Consider the following 20,199-nt stretch of genomic DNA (forward strand, 5'->3'; position numbering starts at 1 on the left):
TAAAGGGGGGTGGAGGCGTTATAGTTTAGGGAGAATTATGTGTGAGTTTTGGAATTCAATGGCTGTGGCTTGGTGGATGGTTGGGAATAGACGGTTGGGAGGAGGAGTTGGTGTATAGTGATGCAGATGGGGGTGTGGGTACTTCTGGAGGGACGTGTGGGAGATGTGTTATGATTTTGGGCCATTGGTGGGAGGTAGGTTTGGGGTTGTCTCGCCTATAGGCCCAGCTGATTACAAACCAGAGAAAGCTCTAAATCTGGAACATAAACCTTATTACAGTTTTGGTGATAGGAAATCTTTGGATAAACCTAGAGAGACACCAGGTAATGGTGTGGATTAACTCGGTGTGGATTAACATTGGATCTTTAACGATTCGCGTTTTCTAAGCGGGCTAATGCGCGTAAAAGACATGGAAAAGACGATAATTAAACGATATGATTTTCTGATTGCTTTTGATAGGCCCAGCCGATTACACTCCAGAGAAAGCTCTAAATCTGGAGCATAAACCATATTTCAGTTTCGGTGATAGAAAACCCCTTCACAAGTCCCGCGATACACCAGGTAATGGTGTGAGTTAACAAAAAAAACTAATGGATCTAATAAAATGTAATATGAATGAGAATGTAATAATTGGTACGAAAAATATTAATTTCTGATTGCTTCGGTAGGCCCTGATAGCTACAATCCAGAAAAAGCTCAACATTTGGAACATAAACCTTATTTTAGTTTCGGTAATAGAAAACCCTGCTTATATAAGCCTAGCGACACACCAGGTAATTGGTGAAGGAGGAAATTAATGGAAATGTTAATGTTACATTGTTTCTGACTTGGGGTTTATCGTGAAGTCTTATACATGAATTATTGCTGTGATGCGAATCTAAAGTAGGCATGTCATATTAAAATGCTTCTTCGACCTTGTCCCACTAACCGTTTGCGGAAGAAACAACTGTACGTAATACTGTTAAGATTAATGCCTGTAAGAAAGTAGAAAAAATGAGATAGATACCGAAAACTAGGATTTTGTCGCTGTGCTTCGACTTTTTAACATTTTAATTCGATTTATTTTACGCGGGATTGTTGTAATAAACATGTGTTATAGATATATGTGTATAAATATGTGTATAATAAATGTGTGATTATTATATGTCGTTTTTGTCCTTTAAATATATGTCACAGTACTAGTATGGTGCCTAGTAGTCTTATGCACGGAATAAGTGTAATAACCGGAATTAATACTATTCGAGAATATACAGAAGCATTTTACAATTCATTTTGCAGCTCCCGGTACGTACTGTCCCGAGAAAATAAACATGTCTAAGTCGCCGCAATATAGTTTCGGCGTTAAAACCGAGATGTACGAGAGGAACACTGTACCAGGTGGGTTCTATTATTATCATTCCTAATTACTTTCTTGCATTAATATACTAACTTGAAATATATTCTTATAATTTATTAATCTATAATTTATTTTATCTTTCGATCAATATTCTAGGTCCTGGCGAGTACAGCCCAGAAAAGGCAATGCTTTTGTTGGAGAAAGCTTTGCAATTTACTTTCGGTCTCAGACCACCCGCGAGCAGACCAAACAACATTCCAGGTAAATATAATCAATTCGATCTACGATAAATATGATATTGCATGTTAAAGTATGTTACGTAGCAGCAATTTTATTCGCGTGCATTAACATGCATAGAATGCAGAATTGCAAAGATTAGTTCTTCACACAGTAGTTCGCTGTATTTAGTCATTTTGTATCGCTTCCTTGATCATTTATTCGCACACCTTACACTTGGTGAAATATTTAATAAGATGCAAACCTTCGTCAGAGATGTAATTTTACATGAAGATATCCTACAAACAATATTACAAAAAAAAATGCGAGAAAAAAAGAAAGAATACGACGTAAATGGTGAATAAGATAAGATTACGTATGAAATAATGTAATAAACAACAATATATGTTAAATTCTGAGAAAATAGATTGATCATATTTCAGCGCCCAATATCTATAACATCCCTTCTGCTCTCGGCGGAACTAAGGAGGGTAACAAAAAAGCGGCACCCGCCTATTCTATATCCAGTAGGCAAAAGATCTTTACGGACGATCGTGTCCTCGTGCCCGGGCCGGGCGCATACGAGACAATTAAACCGGACACGACCAGAGCGAAGAGCCCAGCGTACAGCATAAGCGCGCGTTTTCCGATACCAGACGATCACTCGCAGATCCCAGGACCAGGAGCACACTGCCCAGAAAAGGTATGTAAAACAAAGTAAAAACAAATTTCGAAATGTATAAAAAAAATAGAATATACGTAAAATATAATAGATATATTATAGATATAATATAAAGCATACATAATACATAGAGTATAGTTCTAGTAACACATTGTTTGAATTCAAAGATATAACGATATTCAATAGTATATAACGTAATACAATGACAATTAATATAATTAATTGATGTAATCACTATTGTATTTCAGGTGTTTCTCGACATTCCCCCGGCGCATACATTTGGCATCAGGCATTCACCGTACATTTGTAATTTAAAGGACGCAGTTTATTAATTCATCAATTAGTGACAACTGGCAATTTATCGACTAAGACGCATTTTTTTCCATTACCGTGACACGATCAATTAACGAATCTTAGAGATAGGCAAGTTTTATTTTTTCTTTTCTTTTTTTGTTTCTTCGCTTTATTATTACTAATTCCGTAGAAAAAATACATCGACAGAATAAAGAAATATATATTAATGCTTAGGCAGAACTGTTATGCTATATAATGCAAGGAAATTTAGGCTGCGATCCGATTCACGCTCACAGCGCTGAAAGTATCGCTCTATCTTCGTTTGATATTCGATGTGCAACGAAAAACAGAATGATGCTTACAATGATGTGAGCGTGAATCGGACCGCAGCCTTAAATACATTAAAATATCACTGTAAACAATCGTTTTTTCTTAATGAAGCGTTTAATGTAAAATGATAGATACTAATTTATTTTCTCATTTGACATAAACATATATAGAATACATAAATATCTTATTTCGATTTTCATCGTCCATGAAATAAAAACGCCATGAAAAAGTTTAAATAAAAGTATGATGTATTAAAAATATTACTACTTTACTTGTTATGGTTCTATTTTACTCATTTTCTTACTCTTATTACTTTCCATCGAACTTGTACAAAAATAAATAATCGCTCTGGCTGATACATTTTCTGTTATTTTTATTATTCATACTTATGAGATTGTCCTATAAATTTCAAGCAACTGATATATCTCGCAATTAGTTGCTATATTATCGTACAATAAGATATTAAATTTCCATTTTCTTCTCGACGCTGACAGAAGAGACGCGGATCAATATTAAGGAAACGGAGATTTTCAGTAGTTACCTCATCAAGCATCTCGGATTTCAACGTTTTCTTTAGTTCATCATCTATGATATATTTCGCGGTCCGAGTCTGCAAATCCATTAAAATATCCCTTACGCTATCAGGGATTGTCTTTTTTTTTGCAACTTCGGTCGCAAAAACCGCATAGAAAAGGTCTGGGTATTTCCTAAAATTAAGGCGATCTCTTCCTTCGAGCCTGTAAATTTCCAAATATGGGAAACGATCTCCATATCTTGTGCGTAACTCATCCATAGCTCTTCTGAGATCAGCAGCTTGTTGTGCGATATCCGAGAGGAAGATGGCTTTATTTACATTTACATTTTTTACAGACACAAAGGCATCCATCTTTATTATCCTCTCCATGCCGAAATATTTAATCTTTATTTTTACTTCAGCCATCGCAGTTTTCACAAGCATAGGAAATCCTTCCGGAAAGTCCAGGGCGGCAACAAGGAGGCTTCTGGAGAGTGCAGGTCTCGATTCAATCCAAACCTGCCAAATTTCTAATGTTCTAATAAAGGTCAGGTATCGTTTTTGCAAAACAACACCCGATTTAAAAATGTTTTCTATTTTGTTTGCATTACAAACAGCTTGCCATCTATTAATGAGATATTCATGACTTGGATTGAAGCAAGATCTGATCTTTTTGACGATAGTCATTAGTCCTGCCATGCCAAGAAAGACTAGGATCTGATCAAAGTGGATCATATTAGTAGCCATTTCTAGTGCTTTTGCTAGCTCAGGTGTCATGTGCACCTGGCGCACGGCCACCTTTGTTGGTCGTGTTCCTAGTGTCCAACAAATGGCTGTCACTATCATCTCTTCAGGAGTAATGTTTTCGTCAGAACAGAGTATAACGTGCGGAGGTTCGATGTATGAGACTGTCTCTGTTGTGGGATGTTGTGGCTGTGGCAAGCGGATCTCGCGTTGAATCGGCGCATACTTCATAGTGATGTTGGAAGATTCCGGATGATCGGACACTTAAAAAAATGTAAAGACACGAAAAGTATAGAGACCTCCCTAATTAAACTATTATTGATAAGGATTAATCATTTGCTTTCGGGGATCGTAATAAATAATGCGTCAATATAATGAATTTCATTTTAGCTTTATATGAGAATGCGAATGCACAATAAGCTATTACGCTTAATCTAAGATTAAATATACATATATTAATACTGGTATCCTTTAGCTCACATTTTAAAGTAATACATCTATTTATTAGTTTCACTTTATTAGATCCATTAATCTTTAAATTAAAATAAAAAAAATTTGACTCATATACGAAGTTCAAATATGAATTACATTGACATATTACATAAACATATTCAAATTGTAATACGCGTGCATAATTAAACATAATGAATATTTCAATAAATAATATTGCGTGTATAAAATAATTATTAGTGATTATTTAATTCGTACGTGATAAATAAAATAATAAATAAATTACTTATTTCTTGATTGTCTCTGTGGTTGCGTCGTCCGATTCTTCTAATATTTCCTCCTTCTCCTTTTCCCAGACTCCTTTGTTGTAGCAAAATTTGCAAAATAAATTTTTCTTTTAATTACAATTGCAACCGCATTAATCATTGAAATATAAAACAATCGCACTTTGAACGGTACTTTCAATTAACAGCACGCGATTATTTATTATTAGTGAATTGATATATACGTTGATATCTCGCACCGCGGTCATTTAAGCCACTTAAATCGACAATTCGGATGTATTATTCCTAGTGAACTATACATATACTAAACAAACAGACAGAGTCGGAAAGCAACCATTCTGTCTTTTTCTTCTCGTGGCCCGCGGGCGCTAGCATAGGAGTTCACATTCCAGTATAGTATATAGTTCACTAATTATTTATCCATATATTTTTCAATTCAAAAACAGCAAACAGATGAATAAATTGAATAAAATATCTGTTTCAAGATGCAATGTATGGCTCGTCTACAATAGCCGCAAGAGTATGCAGTAAGACGTAAGCAGTAAGTTATTAACTAATGGGATTTTTACAATTCAAGAATAATGTGTCGACTGTGCCGACTGTGGTTGATCAATATAGCATACTGCTAATGGCACTTGACGCTACAAATGCTTTAGAGCGTTCTTCTTCTCCTTCTTTCTTCATTGAAAGAAAAGAGAAGAGGAATGCTTCGAAGCATTTGTAGCGTCAAGTGGACCGCAGCCTATGTCGTCTTACTGCATCTCCTGCTGCCATTGTAGACGACGCGCGACGCTTTAAAGTCGTAACCTCGATGTGCTCACGATGAAGTTATCTCGATAATCGCGGAAATTAGTTAATCGCGCAGGTTAATAGCATTTGAAATCGTAACTTGTCGCGATTGCGTTTCGAGAAATAATACTCACAGAGCTACCTGCCCGCTCGAGTCACAGTTCACAGTCTCAGTGAGCGAGTGATAGGACGTCGACGTCGACCAAGTGCAAGTGCGCGCAACAGTACGCAGAAAAAACAAATATGCAACGGCCGCGGCCGTGTGATGTAATACCGATTTCTTGATTCACTACAAAAAATACAGTTCAACATACAGTAAAATAAATGTGGAACACTCCTAAAAATTGATTGCGATAACGATAACTCGACTATCTGCGCACATTAATCTATGTACATTAATTTTTTATTATTATTATTACTGTAATGGCCAGTCTACAATGAGTCGTTAGTCGTTAGTCAGATGTCGGAAGAGAGTCGGAAAAAAGTCATAAACGTGTCATAAGGCGATTGGAAGTCTGTAATCGGTAATCACACACACACATAAGCGATTGGCCAAATGCCATCTCTTACGATCACCGATTACAAGCCTCCGATTGCCTTACGATACGCTTATAACTATTTCTTCCGACATCTGACTAACGACTAACGACTCATTGTAGACTGGCTATAAAAGAAAAATACACTCTCGCAGGAATAATTGTAATATACCTAATTTATTTTAGGTATGATATACCTTTTCTGGCAATCCTCTGTCATCAACTAACTGTGGTCTGTGACTCGCACTACACTATTAACTTATTAATTATTATAGCGCGCAGTCGGCTTCGCAGACGCTTCGCTCTCTCGAAGACATAACACGATCGAACAAAAGACCGGCGTATCTTCTCTTCACTCTTGCAACCGCCGATTCGCCGGCGCCGCTCGCGATATACATGCTATCGGTTTTCCACTCACACACATACCACACACGTACATGCACGCATACATTCATCTCCTACATTACTTTCTGCAAAATTTTTGCGTTTCGAAAGGAATTAAATTATGCAATTTTAATAAATCAAGAATTTTTTCCTTGTGATTTTAATAAATCAAGAAAATGAAATTAAACCGCCGCGAAAAATGAAAGGACTCATTATGTTCCTGTGATTTATTATAAAATTATACAATTTTACTCCTTTTCAGATGTAAAATTTTGAAAGAGAAAAATGATAACAATTATAACAAATATATAATTCTCACTTTCCAATTACAAGAGAAAGACGAATCTTAAAATTTAAATTTAGAATTAATCTATCATAATTTAACACGCCGAGTAATTTTACTTATTATATCAAGAGAGATATCTCCTCGCGATTAAATTTTTCATGAAAAATCTTGATAAAGAAACATTTATTTCAAATTCACCGAAGTATCCGCCATTAAAGTATTTTTTGGTAGCGACGAGTCTCCCTGTATAATCAGCTTAGGAGTTTTCAATGCCGTCTGCACAAGAGGGGATCTACTTACGATTCGTTGGAAAAGTTTTCGATCCGTTCTTTTCACGCGCGGTGGTTTTTAGAGAGCGGATGCTCCTGGGAAATCGGGTAGGATATCGAATACAAGACCGAGTAAACAAAAGCTACTACCCAGGTAGCATTAATGTCTAAAAGACATCATAAAGATGTTTTTAAGATGCCAGAAATCTTAAAGATGTCTTTATGATGTCTTTTAGACATTAATTGCTACCTGGGTATTGAATGACGATCGGGAGAAATTAGCGAAGTTGCGCCAAGATTTAAATATAAAGCATCCGCGAAGAAAATGAAGAGACATGAACTTTCTTCCCCGCTATCCCCGTCGATTTCTTTCCGCCGGAAAGATCCTTCTTTTTTTTATTTTTTAGCGAAGAAATAAATCTTAGAACTTTCTGTGAAAAAAGATTAGAAGGGTCATGATAACGTTAAAAAGATCCAAGTACGCACAAGGCGTTCACTGCGGTCTGAGAAACTTTATCCTCTGCGTAGTTCGTAGAAACTTTTTTTAAACTTTAGGTAGATGCAAAATATCGTTTATTTTTATTTATTTTCTTCCTTGGAAGAAAAATGCATAAGTTCTGTAGAATATAAATAATTTTTACAATTTCTCCATGTTAGTCTAAATAATTAATCAATGCTTTGCTTTTTAAAAATAAAACTATAGATACACACAGAAACGTAGAAAAAGAGAATCTTTCTCTATCTTTAATTAATGTTAAGAATATTACAATAACTGCGGTGTGATTTCATTAATCAAGTCTAAAGAAAAACATGCAGATAAGTATAGCGTTGATGGCTTTTTTTGTAAGTCTCTCAATTTCTCTTTAGAATTTTTATGAAACAAAAACGAAGCTAAGTGAAATAAAAATAATTACTTTGGAAATTTCGATATTATTTATAAAATCTAATACTGCATGACATTTAATTCTCCGCATTTCAACTAATATGTAAAGAAGCTTCATGTACAACAATTTCATTTCACAATACAACAATTTTTAAGTATATAAATATGATTTTAAGATCAATCATTTAATATAGCGCGACAACACCGCAATCATTAATTTTATATAAATATATCTTCCTTGTAAAACCATTATTAAATTTTACTTAATGATTTTCATAATGTGATATACACTGTTGTTACAATATCCAAAATTGGAAAATTAGAGATGGGAAAGAACAAGAAAGCTTTTAAACAAAAAGAACATAAATTTATTGTTATATATATATATATAATATATATATATATATATATATATATATATACAATTCAATAAAAAAGATATACATAAAAATATTTATTATCTAGTAAAATACTTTTTGCATATACATATATGGCACAATATTGCAGGTGATCTTTACAAATATATGTTTCATATAAATCATTATTCGTTGAAAAATCAAGGAATATAATTATTTCTAAATTTTATATATATTCGCATAACAATTTCATATTTCTTTTATATAAAATGATAAGTATTTATTCAAGTAAAAAACTACAAGTACAAATGTACAAAAATTTCAGTACAACGTACAAAAGCTATTGCATAACTTGTTCTCTGGAACAAGTTTAAGGCTTTTTATTATAACAGTAACAGTAGTATGTCTCATGGGTCTGTCACTATCATTCCATACAGTGCCCAGTCATAAAATACTCAGTTGTGTGCTTTATACGATAATCGATTCGAATTCATACTACGTAGATGTACGCATCAAATTGTTTTATACTGCCAATATTCTTCTCATAAACACATTCTCCCGAAATCCATGTTGACAATAACTCGAGTTTCTCATCAAGTAATATAAAATCAGCATCGGCCCCGAAATTCAGGACGCCTTTATAGGAATCGATACCGAGGGTTCTCGCAGGATGTAAAGTCGCCGCTTCTAACGCCTCGACTACTGTGCAACCTGCGATTACATCATTAAGTGTTATACAAATATAATTCTCATTAAGTGTTATACACTGAATAGAGATATGATGCAAAAATTAAATATAAGTATGCTACATAATGCAATCAACAAATAAATAAAATATTTCACGATTATTTTATTATTATAATATAATTTACCTGTAGCTTCTTTAAGGTGTCTTACACATTCGGAAAGCTCCGCCATGCTACCACACAGAGTATTTGTTTCGGCGATATATGCGCATCCTTTACGTATCTCTATTTTAAACTGACCCAGTTGATGGATTCCCTCCTCCAGACCCAACGCTGATATCGCATCAGTTACAAGCACAAGACCTGTGTAAGCATTTACATTTTAATTTTATTAAAATTGTAACAACATATCATGAGAGATAAATATAGGTACATAAACTGCGAACCTTCGGGATGCGTTCTATGAGCGATCCGTAACGCCGCAGGATGAGTATGAATCCCGTCGGCGATTATGCCAAAATGAATGATTCTTCCAGGTGGGATTTGGTCGGACGTTAAGAGACCAACCAATCCTGGATCTCTATGATGGAACTATAATTTAAAAAAATGCTATATGTGAAATATATAAGTCGACTATAAATCTCTAATGTATTTCACAACTCACAGGCAACATGGCATTAAATAGATGAGTGATAAAGGACGCTCCATGTATAACTGCTTTTTCTCCTTCATTTAAATTTGCTACAGAATGTCCTGAAATATATCATGTAAATTGAGTTGAAAAGAAATGTTTAAATCTGCAAGATTCAATATACGCGATATATAAGAATTAAAATATAAAATTCCAAAACAAGACATCTTTACATTTAATATAGCATAATAAGGGCCGGTTGTTCCAACCTGTTGGTAAGCTAACTAATAGTTAGATCATATATGTCCCTGTTTATCCTTTACATAGACAAAGATAGGCATTGATTTAACTATTGGTTAGCTTACCAACAGGTTGGAACAACCGGCCCTTAGTGTATCATCATTGAGATATTAAGCTTTTGCTCCAAGCTCTAAACTGACTTTTTTAATTAAAAAAAAAAAAAACGTTTTTGATGCTGTCTTAAGTCGTAATCCCTAAGCTTTAAGCGAGCTGGCCAGATCACAGCTGTAAAGTTTAAAGTTTAAAGCATATTAATGTCATAACTCAGAGCTTAGAACAAAAGGGTTACTACACCTATTGTAGACCCAGGCTAAAGCTTTAGCTTACCAAGAGACACTTTGATATTTCTTCTACATAACTCTTCAATAACAGATGTAGCATTTGGAATCTCAGGTGCTAATGTGAACATACACACATTGTCTAGATCGCCATACATATCAGTGACCGATTTAAATCCCTATTAGGAAATCCCTATATATGTAAGTTAAGCAATACATTGAAAAATTCTGTAAATTTACTCAGAACAGATAAATTATTACCTGATCAAATTTTCTGATACAATGTTCAGGATGGGCACCTTTCTTGACTGGGCTAATAAATGGTCCTTCTACATGAACGCCCAGTACACCAGCACCGTGGCTACCTCCATTTCGTTTCTTTATCCTCGGTAAGATTTTGTGATACACCTCGGTGGGTGATGTAACCAATGTAGGGCAAAAGGACGTTACTCCATGTTCTAGCAATCCTTTTGCTACTTTAGCAATGCCACCTTCCACATCGTCGACATTGCATGAGAAATCTATGCCAAATCCTCCTGGCAAATAAAAATATTAAATATTAAATCATTCATTTACTTACAAAAGCATAAAATTATAAGTTTCTTATTAAATTTTGAAAAATCTATAATATTAATTTTAACAATTCACGAGGTTTTTTGCATTAATAAAATATTGTTGTACCTATAATTCTCTGTTGTTTTATAATCTGTATCTTGGATCAAACTCTAAGATTGCATCCAACTCCAATTTATGATATATAAATTATTAATTTTCCACTTGGCAAAAAGTAAGAAAAATAAGAAAAGAGTGAAATGTCAAGGATGTATGTACTTGATTAAATACCATTGATCTGTACGTCTATATACCCCGGTGAGATCAAAGCTCCCCTACAGTCTATCCTAACATCTGGCTTGATTTTCTCGTCGTAGAAGATCTTCTCCGGATTCACGATCTTTCCGTCTCGCACCCATAGGTCCTCCGTCTGAATCCTACTGTCGCGCAAGATTTTGCAATTGCAGAATTGCTTGAGAACACTGCTGTTGTTTCGCAACATGCTCGACGATCGCGTGACGAGAAATGACCCCGAGTCAACGTAATTTTATAAATAAGAGTCTTATGTCTTATCTGCGGCCGTACACAAAGCATTATCAACAGTTATCAATTAATGCGTATCCACGTCGCTGTTTACGAGCATTTAGGCCAAAATGGCGATTGGTAGGCGAGTCTGGCGAGCTGGAGTATGACAACTCGTAACAATCGCAACGTCTGACAATAGACCGGCCGTCATGATAAGGGGTACACAGATGGAGTACATACGTACGAATCCGTACAAATAAATTCAATAAATATATCGTCTCGCACGCAACAGCTGTTGCAACCATTTTGTTGGTTAGTGTCATGGCCGAACCTGGAAATCCGGATAGCCTCAACTCTTTTTGACGAAGTTAGCGATCTAGTATCTAGTAGCGTATAGACATCTGTGCTTGGAGGTGGTTAGACCGTTGGAGGTGTTTCCCTTGGCTAGCGAAGAGTCGCATATTTCGTAGTCTCTCGGACGAGAATCTACACAAGCAAGTTACCGCAAGTGAAAAAAGTTTCTGTCTGATCATCTCGTCTCGAATAGATAAACGGTAAGACCGATTCTATTTAGATTAGCGACAGATTTGATTAATTAACCTCAAATGTCAAATGTCACTGACGTTCAATCTCCTTTTTTTCGAGCTGTACGGAGTCTGTTTTCTATTGCTGAACTGGCTGCACTAGTTCAGAATTTATCTTTTTTACTCCACATTGGAAGCAATAGAAAATAGACCCATAGTTACAATTATCCTAATTTAGTAACAATTTATTAAACAACAAAAAAAAACCAGTTTGGAGCCGTTCTGTTTTCAATAAATGATATGCATATCAGAATATATCCTTTCAATCTTTTTTCAGACAATGGATGCATTTGGTGACAATTTTGTCAACGAACCTGATGTGGATCCAGCGGCAGAGTTCCTGGCGAGGGAGCAGGATCAGTTGGCTGGTTTAGAAGATGACATTACACCAATGGCGGTAACTCTGGCTGCAGCTGCGGCAGGTCAAAACGAAGGTAAATAGGAATTGATATATAAATAAGAAAATGTTTTCATAAGTTGTAATCACATATTGTTTATCTGTATCATATGTGTGCAAATATCGTAAACGTAGACAATATGTCGTAGATGAGCTGTCTGGGAAATTTGGAAATCTAAAAGTTGGACCAGGAGGCGATGCTGAAGGCAGCTTCGAAATTGTAGATACCATCGGGCAGCCTGGAGAAGCATCAGCATCACCGGCAGCATCAGGTACGAGATCATTTTCAGATAATTATTTTGAGATCTCCATCTCCATCTTGAAAAGAATCAATTATTTTATACATTTTTATGCATATAGAACCAGCACCTCCTCCGCCAGTTAAGGAGGAACCTGAAAAGATTAAAAAGTGGAGGGAGGAACAGAAGGCGCGTCTTGAAGAGAAAGGTAAGTAGTCAGTTTTATCGCTGAAATGTGATACATTTGTTAAGAATAGTATGGATAAGGGTGCAAATTTTTTTTTAGACGCAGAAGAGGAGAAAAAGAAGGAGGAATGGAAAGAAGCTGCAAAGAAAGAGTTGGAAGAATGGTATAAGCATCATGCAGAAGCCATTAATAAAACGAAGACTACCAACAGGTAATTTTACTGATCTTTTATCCTCTTTCTTCTCTCGTATATCTCTATCCCGTTTAAAAAATAAAAAAAAACAAGCTAAAACTGAACATTAAGTTGTGATTGCTAATTAGAATCTTTTATGACCGTCTATTGAATTTTATTTAACAAGGCTTGTACCTAACAATAATACAATATTTATATATTTAAAAAGATGGAGTAATATATATCGGAAATGTGAAATATTGTTGAGATATAATAAATATTGGACTAAGTTTTCATCACATCATTTGATGTACAAGTACAATTAATAAATTAGTCCAGTATTATGCTATGTATAAACTTTTGAAGTTTTTAACATGTATATAATTATGTTGTTTCTATTTCGCTTCTTAGGGAGTCAGCCAAGTAAGTTAAAAAAATATATCTTTATCCGCATGAGAACATGCATTACAATTCATGCATTGTAACACGATTTGCTTTGGAAACGCCGAGATTGTATTTGCTTAGAACGTGAATCGAGGATATAAAGGCGCAGTTTTCTCATTCTCTTCCTTTTTTTCGCTCTCAATTATCACGATATTGCTTCTTAACGAGTTACCTTGAGACTGCACTAAACGACATTGCATATAATAAAATTATTCTCAACATCGTCTTTACTTTATAGTTTATAATATGCCTAAAATGACTGAATTAAAAGGCGTAAATGCATTTATTAATCTTTGAATGTTATCAATGATGAATTGTCAATCCTCTTAATCGTTTTATAAAAACCATTTCCATAAACTGAAAGAAAGAATAGATCGTGTTAATTAAGCACTACTTGCTTATGCATAAGCACAACATGAATGTTATAAAACACCATGATTGACTCTGACATCGAGTCTAATAGCTACGCGTTCATGTCACATAATAATTTAAGAACAATACAAATTTATTTCTACTTTTTTCTCAAGACTATGATATATTAATGAAATATATATATCACTTAATTCCTCATTTCTTTCACATTACTAACTGATATACAATGTGTGCTTTGGAATTGGTTTAATACACATTTTTTTTTTACGAATAGGAACGCAGAGAAGCAATTCGTCGCAGAGGCAGATGAGGTTGAACCAGGCACCGAGTGGGAGCGCATCGCCAAGCTCTGCGAATTCAATCCAAAATCGTCCCGCACTTCCAAGGACGTTTCCCGGATGCGTTCGATCATTTTGCAATTAAAACAGACACCGCCCACTCCCATTAACGCTTGATTAAATTGAAGACGTTATCCTCGCAATTAGACTTTGAGAATATGAGTTATGGTAAATAAACGAAAAAAAATATGATTAAAAAAAAAGATATAATGCACATCGTGATCGCGACGATATTAACAAAATTCATAAATGTTCTGTTAAATAAGAGATAAGTAATATTATTATTATATATAATAAAAGTTATTGATAATAAATACATTATGAAGTACATGAGTAATATATATTTGCGTGAGATGTGATGGAGACGAGACACACGGAAATCGGCGAATGTATTTTCCAGTAATGAGCATTTATTGTAACTACAAACGGTGAGCAATAAAAAGAAGTACACACTAATGATTTCAAAAGTTTGAGCACGAAGGTCCTCTAATTACAAGTCTTGTAAAAACACGTCTCAAAATATATCCCTCTCTTATCTTATCTCGAATACATTTAAAATTATCCAAGATGCTAGTCCAACAACATTGTGCAAAAAAGTTTATACATTTTATGCGATATTAACATAGCTTAAAACTTTTTGAAGTCAACATTAATTAGTAAGCTTCGGGGGAACTTAACTTTTTTCTTTGTCATAGGATATAATCTATAAGAAACAGTTCAATCGTTAATCCAAAGTTTGGCAGCTCAGATTGACAATATAACTATCTTTATCGTTATATATATATCTAATTATCTATAAATAGTTTTTTCCTTAAGGATTTCAGGTTAAATCTGTAAAAAAAAAGGAGAATTATGCATCATCATAAAGCATTATTACTAACAATAGATTCATAAAAACAAATTTAATGTTTAAAGATACAATATTATGTACCTGCATGGATCACGTTTTATAGCCAGCTGCATATCGTGTCGCCAACGGTAAATATAAGGATACGTATCGGGACAAATCACAGATGAAAGTGCATTGTAAACAGCATAATCTAATTTTGTTGGTGAAGACCTAAAAGCATTAACATTCAATAATGATATAAAATATTGCTTTAACAAATTTTTAGTATGTGATATATCATCAGTACTGTTCGCCTTTGCATAAAAAAAATAATAAAAGAAATTTATTTACCCTTCAATAAATATTTGAGGACCTCCTTCTTCTGCAATCTGCATGTCGTCATCGAAATCGTCTTGAATAAGTTCTGGCGAGGATGGAGGTGTAAAAAATTGTAAGCTGTCTGCAAGATAAAAGATAAATAGTTAACGCTAATTTGATTATAATAAAATCGTAATTAACAATTATAGGATATCATAATTTCACATAGAGGAGGGAGAAGATATTATTTATTCCTTTGTGAGATGTAAGGGGACCTAAACACGCAATACCTGTATCTTCTTCAACATTATCAATTTCGGTAGTTAATGAGCACAAGTATAATTTATCACATAAGTATTGTATATCGTTAATGGCATCCATTTCTTTTGGCGTCTGTTGGCAACTTACTGGTTCATCTTCGCAACTCGCTGGCGCATATGCGTCATTAATCAGGTTTCTCTAAGAAAAAAAAAATAGAAACATTAGAAGAATTGACTAACGTAAACATTAAAGACGTATTATTTGATACGTTTTTATACCGTCGAGTAAAATAATTGCTCGTTATCTCTGAATCTTTTCTCCAAATAATTTTCGAGCTTCTTCAATCCATCGTCACTCCGAAAATCAACGAAATCTTTTAAGAATGGCCAATATTCCTTCCAAGGCACTTGCCATTCCTCAGCAAGATCTCTAGAAAAATGTCAAACATCAAAGAGAAAACCGGATTATTTTTCATTATTATTTAAATAAATAAGATATAATAAGATACTATAAAGAAAGTCATCTATATTTATCGTTTGATAACCTATCATTGAATAATATAACAATTAACTACAATAAATTGTTGTAGAAATTGCGACTTATATTTCTGAATATTTAATATTTAACACACGCACGCACATATGGCAAGTATATTAGTATTATCACTAAGGATACAGTAATAAGTTTTGGATTTAATATCTGCATACCTTCCAACACGTTCCAACCCTTTTTCTGTGTCTTGCAGCCTCAGAGCTATACTAGGGCTATTCATAATAGGGCTATTCATAATACCGGGTGCATCGCCCTGTCCTTTTTTAGGAGTCATACGTGGTGGTGTTTTCCACTTTTTTCGAAATTCTTTCGCTTGTTTCTCAGTCATTGGACCGGCAAACGCCTTTACTTCTACACGAGGACTCATAGGATCTCTATTCAAATTCTGTAAACAGTAAAAGTATATCCCACTTTTTATAAAACTAATATCTACGCTTCGTTCAAGATTTTGCTTATATAAACACATATATTTCAAGTGGATTAATACACATATACTTACAAGTGGATTAATCGGCGAGAATGGTTCTCCGATAACAGGTGGACATGCATTGCCTTCTGTTCTTAACACAGGTACATAGAATTGATCTTCCAGTAGCATACGTATCTCATGCTTTAGAGCTTCATCATTTTGGCACTTTCTGCTGCATATTAACTAAAATCGTGAGATATTATATATATTATATTATATTATATTACATTGTTATATATATATATACTTATATATATATATATATATATATATAAAAAGTATAAAATATTAAATAAAGAATTTGTTCCCTTACATCTATAGGCCGCTGGTCATATTTGTTTTTCGAAGTTTTACTACATTGAGAATATGAGACAAGAACCCGAACAACATCCTTAAAACCAAATTTAACAGCAAAGTGTAACGGGGTCTCGTTGAGTCCTTTGTCCGGTGTATTTAAATATAAATCCCGTATAATCTCCGCAGGATTTAAGTAAGTTTCACATTTTTCTTCCCCAAAATGCCACTGCATAAATTTGGGATTCCCAACAGTATTCAATATAAATTCGCACATTTTTGGCTTGTTCTTTTTCGCCGCTATATGTAAAGCATTATATCGAGAGCCCATCTAAAAATATAATATAATTTTCTATAAGAAAATATAAAACCTTTGCTGCATAATTATGCAGTAATTCTAATATAAAATTATAAATAATTATAAATTATGTAAATTTGGCAGATACGTATTTCATTATTGTATAATTTTTTATATTACAATTTCGTTAACATAATAATAATACATGTAAATCAGCAGAAATACTGATCACACGTAACATATAATCATTTCTATAAATATTAAACTTATGTAAATAAAGATATTTACACTCTTTGCAATTATATATACTACGACAAATGAGATAAAGTTTAGAGAAATATAATTGTAAATTATATATTTACCTGCAAAATTTCAGGCGTATCTCCACTGCTGATTAGATATCTCGGATTTTTCCATACGATATTCTCCACAGCCTCCAAGTCCCCATTCTCGACTAATCTTTTGAAAGCTATAAGTTCCTGCGTGGTTGGTGCCTTAAAATTACTCGACTGTTCTTGCGCCGCGGCAACTGTCACAGGATGATTGCAAGAAGGCTGTTTGGATCCAGTCCTTGCGAATGCTACAGCATCGGAATAATTCTTAAAACTGTTGAAACGGCTAGTCTTATCTGTCTTATGCACTTTTAAGGCAGTCTGCTTGTCTTCATAAACGTGAAGAGTTTCTGTAAGAGATAATCGTAATAATATTAATAATAATAGTAATTAGGAGGTTGAATAATGTACAAATAGTACAAGTTTACTTTTTGATATAATATGTTACTGGTATCGCTATTAATCTTATAGAGAATTACTTATACAAATATCATTTTATGTCATGTTAACCCTTCTTAATTTTAACAACTACGAAGATTTTCTATATGAAGTAAAGTAGATTCAGAGAGTGGTTCTACGTTGTCGTACAAAATTCTCAAAATTGTACAAGCTTCTACCATAAAATTTCCTTGTAAGATTGACAACTTAATCAGTAACAGACAATTTTCCACGTATAAAGTGAAAAAAAGCATTATATTATTATATTATTATTCAGCCCAAAGATACAATACCAATAGATTAAGAGAGAAAGTGTATTTGAAATTAACCAAAATATGATAAAATTTGAAAAACAGATTGTTTCCTGTATATTTTGAGCTGTGTAAAATGACTTTTGGATACATCAAAATACCTAAAAAAAAAAAAGATCACATAATTCCTGCGTGAATTAGAGTAAACAAAGCACGCAAATGTCAAAAAGTTTCCAAATTATACAGATATTATTCCCAATATTCCTTCCGAGTTTATCTTGATATCTTGTTACACAAAAACTTGTACCAAAAATACAAAAGTACTAAAATCATATAAACTAAATTATATGTATTACACACATAAAATGATAAAATGTCAACAAAAACAAGTCCATACAAACAATACTAATTTGAAATAAGCAAAAAGACTTTAGATTTATATAATTTTTTTTGATAACACCAAATAGCAACCTTTGAAGTTCTCTCGTAAAATCATATTCTTTATCTCTCTGTCTCTTGAAAATTATCCCAGCAATTCTTATTATTTCATAATAATTACACTCATACTTTTGATTTTTTTTTCGAAACTGAGATGAACGGACGTGATTGTTCGGTTTTAAAAAGTTATAAATTTTATCAGAAGTCACGAGCGATCACGGTTGCAAAAAGACAAGACTTCACAAATCATAATCGAAAGGACTCGCTAAAAGAAAAATCAACGATCAAAATCAAAATTATAAAAAAAAAGTTTTAAATTTAAATATGTTTACTCACAGTGATGAGAAAAAGAAATAGCTTTGTTCCAACATTTTACAACTGCATCTCCCCCCCCTTCCCCTCAATTGAATTAACGTTATCGAAAGCAGACTCTCGAGCGCGAGAGAGAACGCTACTTCTAATTATAACGAGCGAAAGGACGCTTGATTAAAGCCTACCTTTCCCATCTGACGGGTCCCTGTGTTCCATGTACACGGCATGGTACTGCGTTGCGGTCGGAAGGTTAGGACGCGCGTCGGACGCGTTCTCGCGGTCCTCGGGCATCGCGGTCGCCGTCTCCGCCGAATTTTCATTTAACAAATCAACGACGAACTCGCGCGACGTTGGCGTCATAGTCACCACGCGACACACTCTTCCCCCGGCGCTTTCCACAGGCAATTTTTGGCGTGACTCTGGTATAAGCACCAGGTATAAGCAACCAAAGGGTACCAAACTGCACCAGAACCAATAGCAGCCACGGATAGCAACTTTGGTATATGTACACAAACCATACCAAACGATCGCCAAAAATCGCCTTTCCACGTCGTTCGCCGATCACATGGTCACCGGGGATGACATTTGCCGCAAAAACAGCGTCGAAACGGCGCGGTAGCCGCCGGTAGCTCGTTCGCGAACGGCTCCTCGTCCCTCGTCCCGCGTCGATTCGTTGAAATCAATCTTGATTCCTGCGCGGGAGAAAACCCAAGAAGATCACACGGCGGAAATATCTCTCCCGAGCGGACAGTTGCCGCGATTTACGTATGAGATTTACAGATGTAACAGAACGTGTAAAATACAAGAACTCTAGATATGTCGATCACCAAGTACTTCTATTGGCCGTTCTATCTCTCACGTACCAATCCAGACAAAAGGCCTGTTCTTTTTAAAACTGAACTTTTTGCACAGTTTATCTTTTCTCTTTCTCTCTCTTTATTAAAAAAAAAAAAAAAAAAAAAAAAAAAAAAAAAAAACACGTGCAACAATTTCAGCCTAAAAAGAACAGGCCGAATGCGAGTCGTGGGTCGTAGGAAATGGACCAATCACAATCGAATGCTGGGTCTACAATGCGAGTCGCAAAGTCGTGAGTCGCAAGAATTGACCAATCACAGTCGATTATTCTCCTCACATTCGCCTGTAATTGGTCAATTTCTTACGGCTTGAGGCTTACTACAGCTTACTACAGCTATTGTAGATCGGGCATAATACATATCTAATTCAAGCCGAGCGCTCCTATTGGTCGCTTGAGATATCTTATTGGCGAACAATATCGTCGAATTATCGCGCCGTTTTTCTCAGGAACTTCATTTCGTCGGGTGCTGCGTTCGACGAGCTCGAATTTATAA

General features: G+C 34.6%; 5 protein-coding genes across 7 annotated transcripts; 2 read left to right on the forward strand and 3 right to left on the reverse strand.

The window, feature by feature from the left end:
- The first annotated feature begins 163 nt into the window (after positions 1 to 163).
- Positions 164 to 3,121, forward strand: LOC139819184 (uncharacterized). The gene is made up of 7 exons (XM_071788380.1): positions 164 to 323; positions 460 to 561; positions 669 to 773; positions 1,279 to 1,377; positions 1,493 to 1,597; positions 1,996 to 2,255; positions 2,483 to 3,121. The coding sequence occupies exons 1-7, from the start codon at positions 164 to 166 to the stop codon at positions 2,564 to 2,566; spliced, it is 915 nt and encodes a 304-aa protein (XP_071644481.1). The 3' UTR covers positions 2,567 to 3,121.
- LOC139818753 (uncharacterized) lies at positions 2,657 to 6,534 on the reverse strand. The gene is made up of 4 exons (XM_071787638.1): positions 6,373 to 6,534; positions 5,774 to 5,928; positions 4,853 to 4,926; positions 2,657 to 4,379 (listed from the first exon to the last, which is right to left on the reverse strand). Coding segments are annotated over exons 3-4 (1,083 nt in total). The 5' UTR covers positions 4,854 to 4,926; positions 5,774 to 5,928; positions 6,373 to 6,534; the 3' UTR covers positions 2,657 to 3,297.
- Positions 6,535 to 8,459: 1,925 nt separating this feature from the next.
- On the reverse strand, positions 8,460 to 11,563 carry LOC139819682 (N-acetylglucosamine-6-phosphate deacetylase). The gene is made up of 7 exons (XM_071789242.1): positions 11,092 to 11,563; positions 10,510 to 10,784; positions 10,298 to 10,427; positions 9,704 to 9,792; positions 9,486 to 9,630; positions 9,226 to 9,402; positions 8,460 to 9,064 (listed from the first exon to the last, which is right to left on the reverse strand). The coding sequence occupies exons 1-7, from the start codon at positions 11,300 to 11,302 to the stop codon at positions 8,844 to 8,846; spliced, it is 1,248 nt and encodes a 415-aa protein (XP_071645343.1). The 5' UTR covers positions 11,303 to 11,563; the 3' UTR covers positions 8,460 to 8,843.
- A 149-nt stretch (positions 11,564 to 11,712) lies between these two features.
- Positions 11,713 to 14,386, forward strand: Clc (clathrin light chain). 2 transcript variants are annotated; one of them, XM_071789244.1, is made up of 7 exons: positions 11,713 to 11,879; positions 12,187 to 12,343; positions 12,456 to 12,578; positions 12,667 to 12,753; positions 12,832 to 12,943; positions 13,316 to 13,327; positions 13,995 to 14,386. In XM_071789244.1, the coding sequence occupies exons 2-7, from the start codon at positions 12,190 to 12,192 to the stop codon at positions 14,173 to 14,175; spliced, it is 669 nt and encodes a 222-aa protein (XP_071645345.1). In that variant the 5' UTR covers positions 11,713 to 11,879; positions 12,187 to 12,189; the 3' UTR covers positions 14,176 to 14,386. The 2 variants fall into 2 exon arrangements, with proteins under 2 accessions (XP_071645345.1, XP_071645346.1); XM_071789245.1 differs by lacking the exon at positions 13,316 to 13,327.
- A 60-nt stretch (positions 14,387 to 14,446) lies between these two features.
- Ankle2 (ankyrin repeat and LEM domain-containing protein 2) lies at positions 14,447 to 19,796 on the reverse strand. 2 transcript variants are annotated; one of them, XR_011733797.1, is made up of 10 exons: positions 19,036 to 19,796; positions 17,442 to 17,761; positions 16,801 to 17,112; positions 16,518 to 16,670; positions 16,174 to 16,403; positions 15,745 to 15,895; positions 15,614 to 15,664; positions 15,239 to 15,347; positions 14,990 to 15,118; positions 14,447 to 14,889 (listed from the first exon to the last, which is right to left on the reverse strand). XR_011733797.1 is itself a non-coding variant. In XM_071789241.1 (10 exons), the coding sequence occupies exons 1-10, from the start codon at positions 19,208 to 19,210 to the stop codon at positions 14,844 to 14,846; spliced, it is 1,794 nt and encodes a 597-aa protein (XP_071645342.1). In that variant the 5' UTR covers positions 19,211 to 19,795; the 3' UTR covers positions 14,447 to 14,843. The 2 variants fall into 2 exon arrangements, 1 of the variants encoding a protein (XP_071645342.1); XM_071789241.1 differs by having other exon boundaries at positions 15,496 to 15,664; positions 19,036 to 19,795.
- Between the last annotated feature and the right edge of the window lie 403 nt (positions 19,797 to 20,199).

The sequence above is a fragment of the Temnothorax longispinosus genome, chromosome 9 (assembly GCF_030848805.1).
Source record: "Temnothorax longispinosus isolate EJ_2023e chromosome 9, Tlon_JGU_v1, whole genome shotgun sequence".
In the NCBI taxonomy this organism is placed as follows: Eukaryota; Metazoa; Arthropoda; class Insecta; order Hymenoptera; family Formicidae; genus Temnothorax; species Temnothorax longispinosus.

Bases quoted from the DNA above. Each gene is read 5' to 3' on its own strand.
- LOC139819184 (XM_071788380.1), top strand. From the start codon at position 164: ATGTGTTATGATTTTGGGCCATTGGTGGGAGGTAGGTTTGGGGTTGTC. The intron at 562-668 runs GTAATGGTGTGA...TTGCTTCGGTAG, and splicing joins CAAGTCCCGCGATACACCAG to GCCCTGATAGCTACAATCCA. The intron at 1,378-1,492 runs GTGGGTTCTATT...TCAATATTCTAG, and splicing joins CGAGAGGAACACTGTACCAG to GTCCTGGCGAGTACAGCCCA.
- Clc (XM_071789244.1), top strand. From the start codon at position 12,190: ATGGATGCATTTGGTGACAATTTTGTCAACGAACCTGATGTGGATCCA. The intron at 12,344-12,455 runs GTAAATAGGAAT...AATATGTCGTAG, and splicing joins TGCGGCAGGTCAAAACGAAG to ATGAGCTGTCTGGGAAATTT. The intron at 12,754-12,831 runs GTAAGTAGTCAG...ATTTTTTTTTAG, and splicing joins GGCGCGTCTTGAAGAGAAAG to ACGCAGAAGAGGAGAAAAAG.
- LOC139819682 (XM_071789242.1), bottom strand. From the start codon at position 11,302: ATGTTGCGAAACAACAGCAGTGTTCTCAAGCAATTCTGCAATTGCAAA. The intron at 10,428-10,509 runs GTAATAATTTAT...ATTTCCTAATAG, and splicing joins GTATCAGAAAATTTGATCAG to GGATTTAAATCGGTCACTGA. The intron at 9,403-9,485 runs GTTCGCAGTTTA...ATGCTTACACAG, and splicing joins TCATAGAACGCATCCCGAAG to GTCTTGTGCTTGTAACTGAT.
- Ankle2 (XM_071789241.1), bottom strand. From the start codon at position 19,210: ATGACGCCAACGTCGCGCGAGTTCGTCGTTGATTTGTTAAATGAAAAT. The intron at 16,404-16,517 runs GTAAGTATATGT...TACTGTTTACAG, and splicing joins TCTCGCCGATTAATCCACTT to AATTTGAATAGAGATCCTAT. The intron at 15,896-16,173 runs GTATGCAGATAT...ACATTTTTCTAG, and splicing joins GGGTTGGAACGTGTTGGAAG to AGATCTTGCTGAGGAATGGC.